Source organism: Dermacentor albipictus, chromosome 1 (genome assembly GCF_038994185.2).
Source record: "Dermacentor albipictus isolate Rhodes 1998 colony chromosome 1, USDA_Dalb.pri_finalv2, whole genome shotgun sequence".
NCBI classification, from domain to species: Eukaryota; Metazoa; Arthropoda; class Arachnida; order Ixodida; family Ixodidae; genus Dermacentor; species Dermacentor albipictus.
In genome coordinates, this window is record NC_091821.1 from 328,829,419 (window position 1) to 328,841,929 (window position 12,511).

The window sequence follows — 12,511 nt, forward strand, 5'->3', positions numbered from 1 at the left end:
ACATTAAACAGTTTGTTAAAAATCACCTGTGGCAGATAGCACAGTTCTAATCCTTAAGTTGAATTGCTCAAAGGGCGACATTATTCACACGAAAAACCAAAATGTCTAACTGGCTAACTTCCAAAAAAATAACTCATTAACTCTTTTACGAATTACCTTATGGCACATATTGCAATTTACAAATTGTAGCCGGGGAGTTCGTAACGTGGATCTACTTGGAATTAATTCTCAGGATGACTCCAGTTATGATATATCAATTCTCAAACTTCTTCAAGAAATGCTTTGGTGGTCCAGTTACTTTTGTACTTCAATGTATAAAATGGCATTTTGTTTAACAAGTAAATGGAAGAACAGTGCATTTTATGGCAAGTTGGTGGCACAAATTTCGAAAATGGTGTCATCCACAGAATTCATTCAAGTGGATATGCCTTGCAGTCTCACTGGCTACAGTTTGTAAATTGTGATGTGTCGTAAGGGAATTAGTTCAAAAATGAATGAGCGAATTTCTTTTAGTCAATTACAAATTTCAATTTCTTGTGCAAGTAATGTTCATCTCTTCAAGGAGATCAGCTCAAGGGCTATAATTGTGCTATCTGCCACAGGCCTTTCTCATTTTTTTTTTAATTGCTTTAGGTTCTTGCAGAAACACCTGGTATGTGTTAGTGTCATTGTTTTAGATGTTGTGCATCATATATTGCACCTTTGCACTTGCCTTCTTATTGCAGTGTACACAGCTGTTGGACTCGCCGCCTTTGACTTACATGATGAATTGGACTTTGACAATTGGTTTCTTCACGTCCTTATTCCGGAATTGAAGGTTTCTGAGCCGAGGTAATGCTCAGCAGTGTTGCTTCATTCTGAAATTCTGTGACTTTGGTGGTTGCAAGTTGGAGGAATCAATTTGCTCTGCAGTTCTGTTAATATTGCAGGAACGAAATCAGAAATTGTGTTGCACAGGTCACATAATATGTAGAACAGATAAGTGAGTGTTCTGTTAGAGTAACAGAAGGGATGCCAAGGAAATGCAAACTCAGTTGACTTAGGCTGTGGATTAGATGCAGGGTTGAGGATTTGAAATTCACACATGTAGGGTGGGTTCACTTGAGAAAGAATGTGGGTAATGCAAGAGGCCTCTGTTCTGTGGTGGACTTATAAATGCAGCAGCCTATTTTAGGCCAACACTGATGACAATTATGAAATCTTCATTTGATTCAGCATTGTTCAAGTGTGTTCATCTGTTTATGTTTTACTGTGCTGCGAAAGTTTAGTTAGTTTGATTTCAAATTTTAGATTTCACTTGCAGGACTTCACTTGCAGATTCAGAGTGCGAGCATTCCTTTTGAGTGTAATACAATGCTCTTAAACCCGTTATTTCCACACTGGCTCCTGTTCCAAAGCAAGGAGTTGAGTAATGCATATGCTAATCCACTGTCAAAGTTATAGGGGTGTGCAAATAGTGATTTCTGAGACTGAATTGAATACGAATCGAATAGTGCCAGACGGTAATCGAATCGAATATCGAATACTTTTCTAGTAGATTTTGAATAGTGAACAGCCATTACCACAAATAATATGAATCAATATTCACATCCCAATATTGTTAAAGTTAGCAAGTTTCTTTCATTACATAGTATGTTATGAAGAGCTGTTAATTAGAAGCCCAAATGGAGCATTAGGAGCAAGCAGGTAGTTTCTTCACATGCACAGGGCTCTTCAGAGAGTGCGAATGATTGCTGTACAGCCTGTAAAGTGGGCTACCTAAGTGACGTGACCTGCTCTACTGTGCAAGTTTTCGTGTTTTATGTCTATACTATCTCTGTAGGGGTGAAAATTTACCATACTTCTGTACCAATCCTATGTTTATTTGGATGCAGTTGACGTTTTGAAATATTCACAAAGTACTGTATTTACTTGCATAATGATCGCACCCCTGAGTTTTGTCGTCAAAATTTGATTTTTTAAAATTTCTTGCGTAATGATTGCACCCTGAACTTGCTGCAGCAATATGTTGTGTGCCAAGTCTAGCTAATAATGATCGCGCTTACCATCTGTCGAATGCTACGCGAACGACTCTTCAAGACAAACCAAGCGGTGTGCACGCACCAAACATTCTTAAGCGGATGCCTCATGTCATTACTTTCATCACTTTCCGCACTTCCATGACTAAAATAAAGCTGCAACCAAACTTGCCTTTATTATGTGTAGGCTTTATAATGGTTGCAATCAACAACAACAAAAAAGGTGCCTTTCGATTCTTCTTATCTGCACTTGTGGGCACGGAACAAATCGCGAGCGGCAACGATAGTAGCCACATTTACATTGATATGTTAGAAGTGTACCCTATTCATACGCCGACGCTTGTAATACACCTAAGATATTCGCCCACCCTTAGCGGAAACGTGCCGTATTAGGATAGTAGTGAAGACAGATGACGCAGTTTCCGCAGCATGCCGGCCATGTGTTTCTATGTCACTGGTAGCTAAGCGCGCCCATCTGTTTCTGTCCCTTCAAAGTGGACATGGCTACATTATTGGCGCAAACTTGCCGATATTAACTATATTATTCATTACTGATACGGAAGAAACTATTTCAATGCACGTTATGTACTCGCGAGAAGAAAAAAAAAATTGCGTTCGGCTAGCTCCGCCGGCCGCCTTTTTTGTTTTGGTGTCCCTCACTACACACAGCGGCAGCCGCCTATTTGTTGACCTGTTGTCATCCTGCTGCAGCAAACGCGGGATGAAAAAAACTTTTTTTCTTACCGCGGGAAATTTAACCCGCGTAATGATCGCACCTCTGAATTTGTGTCAGTCTTTTCGACAAAAAAGTGCGATCATTATGCAAGTAAATATGGTATTCAAAAAAATATACACGTTTACAAATTCTGACAATTCAGCTCAAAAACAATATTGAATAGGGCACTATTCGATTCATTATTTAAAAATTTCGAATATTCGCCTACTCCTACAAAGTCATTCATGACAACAGCGCGCAATTCCAACCTATACAATTTGCCATCCTTGTACAGTTGTTCAATGTCCCTGTCATGGAGAAAGAAGTACATGCTTTAGGAGGGGAATCTGCTGTGTGGTGCCATAGCGTCACAGTTTGGCAAGGATTAAATGCAGTTTCCTTCACAGCATGACAGATGATGCTGCAGGCGCATTCCTGTCGTTTACATGCTCTCCTGTGGGTGTGACTCACAAAAATTGCGACATCATCCCATATTTTGTAAATGTTCGTGGATTTCAATCAATAATGCCAAGAAACAGAAGCGACGGTCATTTTAGCAACAGTAATTGCTCAGTTTACATACTACGCTGCCCCTGAAACAAGCTACCCTACAGTATTTCTGAGCAGATATCTGCCACCCTGCATGCATGTGTGTGCAGGTGACCTTGGGAGACAAAGCTTGAATTAGTGAGGGTGCGATGTGCTCCGATAAGTAAACTGTAGTGGTCTTCTTTGCGGTTTGCAGGCTTTGTGTCTTTCTTGTTCTCGCGGACTTCCGCATTGCGCCAGCGGCGCCGGTTACTCAGACATGCGTGTATGCTTTTGATATTGCTACAAAGATTTCCATTCATACCATTTGAGAATGGGGTGGAAATGTGTTATACTGAACTGCAGCAGTGGCTACGCGTCCTGCAAGGAAAAGGTAATTACCTTCAAGGTTCCGAGTAACTTGGTATGGTTGCAAATGTGGGTTCGTGCAATCCCAAGGAAAGATTTAAAGCTAGTGTCTTGTGACTATGCGTGCGAGAAGCACTTATCAGTAAATGACATAAAGAGGAGGCCTTGTTATGGCAAACCATAGGCTGAAGTCTTTCTAGACAAGTGAAAACAGCCTATTTTGTTTCCGGGAGCCATGCCATCAGTAATTCCGGACTATCCCATCTGCTTGTCGTTCGTTTGCAAAATAAAGAAAGCCAACTGAATGTGACATTAATTATATGAAGCATGCTTAGACGGAGACTGGTGGGTCCAGGTACAAGGATGCATAGGGCTTGCAATGGTGAGCAAGATGAGATAGGACATCTTGCTTCCTCCAATATTTGCCTTGAGTCCAGAGACTGCGCCTGCAGACAAGCCTAAAATTTCTGCCACTCTTTCAAAATTTGGGGAAATAAGCACTGGTATTAGAAACGAGCGCATCCATTTACACATAGAAGCAGCTAGCGGTAGATGGTCTTAGGTGGCCTTGAACTAATGAGCTTCTGCAGCAAGTGCACTGCATGCGTCCTGCCATTCTCCACTTGCAGACTTAAGCGACAGAGGGCACGTCAGCACTGTCCCCTCCGCTGTGACTTTATTGGGACATTGGAGGGAGCACTGTCTCCTCCTGAAGAATTCTTGCTCTGTGCTCCCTGTGTTCCCGCCCTCTTTGCTGCTTTCCAAGAAGAGGAAAGACTAATGCTTCAGAACTGCTCTGAATCAGCCATTGATATTGACTGCAACTGCAAAATATTGATTCTGCCATATAAGAATCTGGCGGCTACTCCTTTAAACACACTGGCTCCCCCAGGTGCACTATCACTGAGCCTCATTTGGAACCTCCTAAGTGAAAAAAGCACAGTAACATACCTTAGCATAGAAGGCAAATTTTTTAGTTGTGCAGTATCACAGCAGTTGACTGATCCACACCACTTAAATGAGTAAGTCGTCTCGCCTGTGGTTACTCAATCTTCCAAGAAGCAACAGTGCACTGATACAAGTGCAGATGCAGGACGCAGATGCATCGTTAGCGAATGAACTTAAAGGTGCAATTTGACAGAAATTTTGAAGGTATTACTTAAGTTTCTCTAGCGCAGCGGGTTGAATTAGCAGAAGTTGAGTGTTTTATATGTGTTGTCTGTTTCATCTTGTCAGTTAAATTGGTTGAGAATGTGGAAAGTGAATGAATCAGTCATCTGTCATTCTTATTGCATGGTGGTAGTGTTGAATGGTGCAGTAGTCATTTTCTCACATGCATTTGCTTGCAGGTACCGCATTGTGCGTCGTCGTGTAGCCTGGCTAATTGGCCAGTGGGTTGGTGTAAAAATGTCCCCTGAGCTGAGGCCTGTCCTGTACAAGACTCTGATTGAGTCCCTCGAACCATCTGAAGATCTTGTTGTTCGTCTCACAGCAGCCGGAGCTGTCAAAGCTGATATCCTTTGCATTTGCATTCCCTATTCTGAAACATATATAAGTAGATTTCATAAACGAGTAGGTTTCTCGTGAGGGTTGTGTAGCTCAACCCCAGAAGAAAAAGATGTATCTTAGCAAAGTGTGTTGTTAAGGCATATTCTATATACAGGGTGTCTCACGTAGATTTAGCCAAACTTTAAAAATATGCAAATGCCATGTAGCTGGACAGAACCATGGTAATGTTGTTTGCCGTCGCTTGAAGAAGCTCAGATTATTATTTTTTTCATTCTGCCTAATTACCTAATTGGTCCTAATTAATTAATCAGCTTCTCAAATACTATAACTATGCGAAAAGTGTCAGTTAGAAAATTGTGACATTCAATGAAAAACTCTTGGTACAGCTTTCTGTAGCTCATTACGTGCTACATAAAAGTGTTTTTTCGAGCGCGAAAGAAGCCTGCACGACTTGCCGTGCAGATAGCCACTCGAGGCACTTTGCATGTATTTGCGGGCTTCTTTTATGCTTGGAAAAACATATTATGTAGCATGTATTCAGCAATAGATAGCTATATCGGGAGTTTTTCATGTTGCTCAATTTTCTCATTGACACTTTTCATCTAAATATAATATTTGATAAGTTGATTAATTATTTAAGATTAATTATGTATTTAAGCAGAATGATAAAGAAATATGTGTATCTCCAAGCGACGGCAAACAACATTACCTTAGTTCTGTCAAGCTAAGTGACATATTCATATTTTTAACTATCGGTAATGTTACGTGGGACGCCCTGTGTATTGCGGCCAGAAATGAGCATGAAGATAAATAACCTGGGTGAATAACAAAATAACTGGGCCCTATGACCTTCCTTGTCCCTGCTACTTCATGCTTGTTTCTAACGTCCTAGCAAAATTCGGGCTGTTGACTTGCAGAACTGATAAAGGGTGCATGACATCACTCATGGAGTGAATACAGTAAACTTCCTTTACTTCGACGTGGGCAATTAGATTTTTTGTTTAATTCGATCCCAAACGAAGGTCCTGGCCAGCACTTAAGAATTTCTATAGGCCCAAACTTTCGTTACTTTGATCTTAAAATTGGTCTTTGCTGGATAATTAGAACTTCACCAGACAGCATACATGAGCATGACCCTATGGTGACCCAAATAGCAACCCCTTTATAATAGCAGCATGTCTTGGCTGAGTTTAGTGGACTGTGAGTGCATTGAGCACATCACTACCCATCGAAAACGCCTCATTTAGGCCTGCTCTAGAAGATTTTTGAACATTAATAGTAGCTCACAATGTTATTGTGGTATTTACCCGATTCTAATGCGCACTTGCTTTTTTTTTTTTTAATAACAACCGAAAATTGCCTGCACTGTGCAGTCAGATGTGAAACCAATCCGTGTTCGTGGCATTCGTATGCTTTACCGCAGAACACGGCTGACTTTAGAAAATCGACCGCCCTTGGACCCTTGCCCACCTTTATGGCTGAAAAATCAGATGTGTGTTAGATTTTATACTTTAAAAGCTCTAATGGCATAATCATCATCAGCAGCTTACTTTATGCCCACTGCAGCACGAAGCCCTCTCACTGCGATCTCCAATTACCCCTGTCCTGCGCCAACAGATTCCAACTAGTGCTTGTGAATTTCTTAATTTCATCACCCCACGGAGTCTTCTGCGGTCCTCAACTGCGCTTTCGTCCTCTTGGCACCCATACTACAGTAAAAACTTGTTAATTCGGATCTCACGGGACCGGGAAAAATGTCCGAATGATCCGAATGCCGAATTAACGAATCAACAGGAAAAACAACATTAAAATCAAGTTGGAGAAGCATAACTTTATTTACTGAAGTATTTTGCAATAGTCATCTGCTTTTTCGCGCAGATTCCGGCTGACATCAAAATTTTTCTTAACTCTATCAAGTGGCCAACAGTCCCCGAACTGTCTGAAGTGTTCTGGTAAATGTCCTCCAATATCAAAAGCACCTCCGTGACTTCTCGTAAGGTGCGATGAGGTCGTGGCTGCACCTCCTCGCATGGCTCTTCGTCTGAATCATGGTCTTCCCGTGCTCCCGTGGCATCATTAATAATTTCTTCATTGGATAGGAGACCAGTCATGGCGATGCAATCATCAATCGCGATGTAGTCCTGAAGGGTCACATCTGTAGGAAGGACAGCATCGAAGGTCGGGGAGTCGACTGACACCTCGTCGGAACACTTGTTCCCTTGCCGGGCTATTGATCATTATCTTGGTCTTCTGCATAATAATTTTCAACCCCACTCTTGCACTCTCTCTGTTTGTTGTAATCATTTGTTGTAACTCGTCTCCAGTGTTGCTGAACAGGACATCATCTGCAAGTCAAAGTTTGTTGAGATATTTGCCATTGATCCTTACTCCTAAGCCTTCCCAGTTTAATAGCTTGAATACTTCTTCCAAGCACGCAGTGAATAGCATTAAAGAGGTTGTGTCTCCTTGTCTGACCCTTTTTTTATAGGTATCTTCCCACATTTCTTGTGGAGAATTAAGGTAGCTGTGGAATCTCTGTAGATACTTTCCAAAATATTTAAGTAAGCATCCTGTGCTTCTTTATTACGTAATGCCTCTATGACTGATGGTATCTCTACTGAATCGAATCCTTTTCATGATCTATGAAAGCCATATAGAGAGGCTGATTGTACTCTGCAGATTTCTTGATTACCTGATTGATGACATTGATGTGATAAATTGTAGAGTATCCCTTCTTAAAACCTGCCTGTTCCCATGGCTGACTAAAGTCTGGTGTTGCCCTTATTCCACTGGAGATTATCTTTGTGAATATTTTATATAATACTGGAAGTAAGCTAAGGGGCCTATAATTTGTCAATTCTTTAGCGTCTCCCTTTTCGTAGATTAGTATAATGTTAGCATTCTTCCAGTTCTCTGGGACCCTTGAAGTCGATAGGCAGTTTGTATAAAGGGCCGCTAGTTTTTCAAGCATTATGTCTCCATCTTTGATTGAATTGACTGGTAGTCCATCTACTCCTGCCGCTTTCCTCGTTTCATGTCTTGCAAGACGCTTCTAACTTCATCGCTAGTTATAGAAGGAACCTCTGTAACCTGTTCATTGCTACTTTGAATTGAGGTTTCGTGGCTGCTTTGGGTACTGTACAGGTCAGTATAGAATTCTTCTGCTGCTTTTACTATATCTTTGAGATTGCTGATATTGCCTTGCTTATCTTTCAGTCCATACATCTTGGTTTTTCCTATGTCAAGTTTCCTTCTCGCTGATTTCAATATGTGTCCATTTTTTACTGCTTCCTCACGCTATAATTTTGAATATCCCTTATTTTCTTGTTTTTGATTAGTTTTGACAGTTCTGCGAATTCCATCTGATCTCTTGAGTTGGACACTTTCATTCTTTGTCGTTTCTTCATTATGTGCTTTGTTACATGGGAAAGCTTACCTACTGGTAGCCTTGGTGCGTTACTTCCCACTTTAATTGCTGCTTCTGAAGCCAGCCTAGTTGCGGTTTCATTAATTGCCTCTATGTCATCTTCATCCCTCTGTTCTAACGCTACATATTTGTTTGCAAATGCCAACCTTCAGGTCTACATTAATTTTCTGCTTTGGACACTTATGAAGCAGGCATGCATTTGATTTGGGGATGTGTTAGGATTAGGCAAATACTGCCAAATGAATCAGTGGTGAGTTTTGTATTTTTTTCTGCACCTTGTTTAATTTGACCCACTGGATAATTTGATCAATTTTGTCAGTCCTGTTAAGGTTGAGTTAATGGAAGTTTACTACACTATGAAAGGACAAGAAGGGAGAGGTTGGTTGCTGGAAGTTAGAATTTGCCTTTATCTTTCTGTGGAGATCATACGGTTGCCAGTGACGATGACGTTAGAGCATGGTCTCATTTTTAACAAACAGTTAGTAATTCCAGAAAAGTCTCCTCTTTGGCCTTGGAAATTGATGACTTATTATGGGCGACATCTGCCCTGCCACTTTGCATTCAGCCAGTATGTTCAGGAAGGGACGGGCTTGTGTTCTCACTAATACATCTATAAATGTTGGCAATCTTTTATAAACTGCCCTAGTTTTAGACGGCCAAGCAAAAAGCTGTTGTGCTTTCTGTGCCTGAAATGGCGTTTTCAAATCCAAGCTACTGCAGCATTTAGCAGAACAAAAGCTCAATAAAGTGTAGTTTTGCTGTAAGCACTACTTTTCATTCTTTCTTTCTTTTCTTTTTTGTATAAGGATGCAATGCCAGCAGTTCTCAACACAGTATGAGATTTGTCCTTCTTGAGTTGATGCTCCTACCTTAGGAGTAACTTTTCAAAGATTTAACATTCTTCTTTGGCAATTTACTGAGAAATTAAATTTACTCAAAACTCTTAATATAGCTACTTGCAATAGAGTGCAACCTGTTTCTCCCACTTAGTGATCAGCGGAAATACGACAGAGATAATGGCATGGCCTAGTTATCATCTCATACCCAAGAAAATTGTGGGAAAATTACGTGCAAACAAAGGAGCATCTATTTTCTCTGTTATATGTCATTGCCTTTGTATTGTGCTGTTTTCAAAATCTAATGTTGGTATTTTTTACCTTTGCTTAGCTATCCCCTGAAAATTTTCACCGTTGCAGCACTTGCACTTCTATTCCTGAGCTGAATCGACAATGTGCAGCTCTTGTGATTCCCACTTTACTATCTGAAATTTTTATTTGTGTAGCGCAGGCAAAATAACACACGATAGTGTCATCATTATGTTATGTTAGAGCTCATGTTCATTGTTGAAATGACCCATGGCCATGCAAACCTGATAGCTGGAAATTTACTGACGTCTTTGTTGACTAGTCCTTGACTTCAACATCCACCTGTTGATGATTTCGAGTTCAACACAGAACAGTTTCTTCCTGTAAGTATTGTTTGCTGTTTAGTTATTACTTTAAATTTACTCATTTCATTCTGGTCACAGTTTTGCCTGTAACAACAATACTAATAGCAGCTAAAAAATTCTCATATGCTGCCAGTGTGCATTCAAGAGTGTGACTCAAATTGGTTGAATGCCCTCTGCTTTTTTTCTGTCATAACTGAAGTGCACCTTTGAGACCTGCAGCATTTAGGCATGAAGATCAATCAAACCACTGAAATTAGAGAAATTCTTAGCGGAAATGGAACCCTTGGGACCTGTATACATAAAACTTCGCTTGCATAGAGCCACTGTTTTGGTACCCATCCCTTGTGGTATCAATCAGTGCGATACCCATACTATCACCCTGGCAGTTGCCCATAGCATAAGGCACTTACAGAATAGAAGCTTTATGAGTACAGATCCTGGTTCTTCTAGCACAGTAATGGTCGCTGAAAGTGCTAATTTTCCTAAATTAATTTTTGGCTCCTTTGTTTATTTCAAGTGACGTAACAGTACTGCTTCCTTGCTTTTTCAGTACCTAGAATCCTATGTGTCACTCCTATACAAGTTGTTGCAGCAAGTGACAGAGTGTGATACAAAGGTAAGGCAACTGTCAGAAGCATGTAGTAAGTGGCATCTAATTTCATTGTATCCTTCGATAACATAAGTGATATTGAGTCCTAAGGGGATGTCCATATTGAGTAGTGTAGAGCCTGTTATTTACAGTATGTTTTTTTTGTGTGTGTGTGTGCACAAATGGAGGGTTTCTCGCTGGAAATATTGTTTTTGCATGACAATATCGTAACTGCTGTGATCACGTGAATCCAGGCTATATAGTGAATGACCCCCTCAAACAAGCCCAAATAAGGGGTGCAGCTTGTTCCCAAAATTGTCCAAGGGAAATGGATTAGGTAGTTCAGCCAATTAAAGACTATTAAAATGTGGCTCATCTGAAATAAATGGCAACATCATCCATATATTTCCATGTTTGTTTAAGGTAAAAACGTAATGAAAAAACAGGAACTTTTCACTATCATTTATTGCCTTGGCTTGCTTCAATGATTAATTACAGTGGTTTCAGTGTTAAGGCAGTATCAGTGACATGGCTGATGACTATGTGTGCCATTGTGTCAAAATGAAATTATTTCCATTTCTGCTCGACTCGGTGGTCGAATTAGCACTTGGTCATGCAGTCAGTCTGAATGATCGCATGATGCACTGTAAGGTTTCTGGAATTTTGGTTGTCCTTACGCATTATGGCGCCAGTGGGGGTGCCACGAAGCTGTCCGAATTATCAGTCAGTGATTGTACTAGTTTGGACTGTGTCAAAATTTGGCTGTGTAAGATGGCTCATAAATACGATAATGTACATCAAATGACCTGTTTTTGAAACAAACTGGCATGGGTATCACTAATTTAAAAAAAAAACCTTTAGGAGTATACAACGAAGTAACCAAAGCCCAAATTCACTTATGCTGATCATGGTCCATATTTTTGGCTGTTCACTTTTCTGAATACCTTCCCTTTTGTGTCACATCATGCCCAGTGCAGTGTCTCACTGGGGTGACTGGCCTGCTGTCAATAGTATAGCCAGTCAGTTTACACTAAAGGTGATATGTTGCCGGAAGTGATCTGTCATGAATTCAGCCCTAAGCCCCTCTTATAGGTGCAGGGTGTCTACCAACCGGGAAAACCGGGAATTCTTGGAGATTTTCAATAGCCTGGAAAAGCTCAGGGAAAACTCGGGGAATTCGCGCTTCTATCAGGCAAAATTAGCTGTAATTTCATTGAAAGGGAAAGAAAGTCGCGGTAAAGCTGGCTTGAGTAGGAAGAGTTGCCAGTGTTTAGTCAACGACCGACTTTCCGGACGCCCGATAATTTGGACGGCTTCGCGGCACCACCATGTACCCCATAGAGCCTATGTATAATAACGTCTGAAATTTCGGATGCAAGAACCCTTCACCATCCGATTTTCCGGACTTTTTGCCGTCATGGCAGGTCCGAAACGGCATTAATAAAACCACCACCGCCGCCGCCGTTTTGATTACCTCGTCGCTCCTCGAACCGGCGCTCGCACGCAGATCCGCTGGCAGCCGTGGCCATCACTGCAGCAACGTTAGGCCTAGCTGCTTCTGCGTTCGCTATTAAGCTTCTTGCCGTTCTGTGCCGTGTTTTTCATTGAAAGAATTCGCCGCTGTCAGCATTGGCACCGACTCCGCCTTTGTGGTCCTCGCGATTGGCTTCGAAGCTCAGAAAGCTCGACGCGTTGCATAATGCCGGTTGCCGAAAACCAGCTTCGCCTCACTACAGCAATATAACGCGGTGAAGCGTGCGCACATAATTGCGGTGAAGCTCAACAAGCGTAGGAAGGGGCAATTGTCACGGGACACAGTATGTATTCCTTAATTAAACGCGCGTGCACCTGCTGCCTCCTGTCACAGGATGAGCGCCAGTGTGCCTAATAAGTGTACTAGCAGGCC

At 41.3% G+C, this 12,511-nt stretch overlaps 1 protein-coding gene across 1 annotated transcript in view; it reads left to right on the top strand.

The window, feature by feature from the left end:
- The window catches only part of Impbeta11 (importin beta11), a 98,220-nt gene that overhangs the window by 48,274 nt on the left and 37,435 nt on the right, over positions 1-12,511 (top strand). The window contains exons 13-16 of the mRNA XM_065441228.1: positions 726-831; positions 4,980-5,143; positions 9,994-10,034; positions 10,567-10,632. Of these exons, the coding sequence (XP_065297300.1) occupies positions 726-831; positions 4,980-5,143; positions 9,994-10,034; positions 10,567-10,632 (377 nt within the window). The remainder of the gene's footprint in view (positions 1-725; positions 832-4,979; positions 5,144-9,993; positions 10,035-10,566; positions 10,633-12,511) is intronic.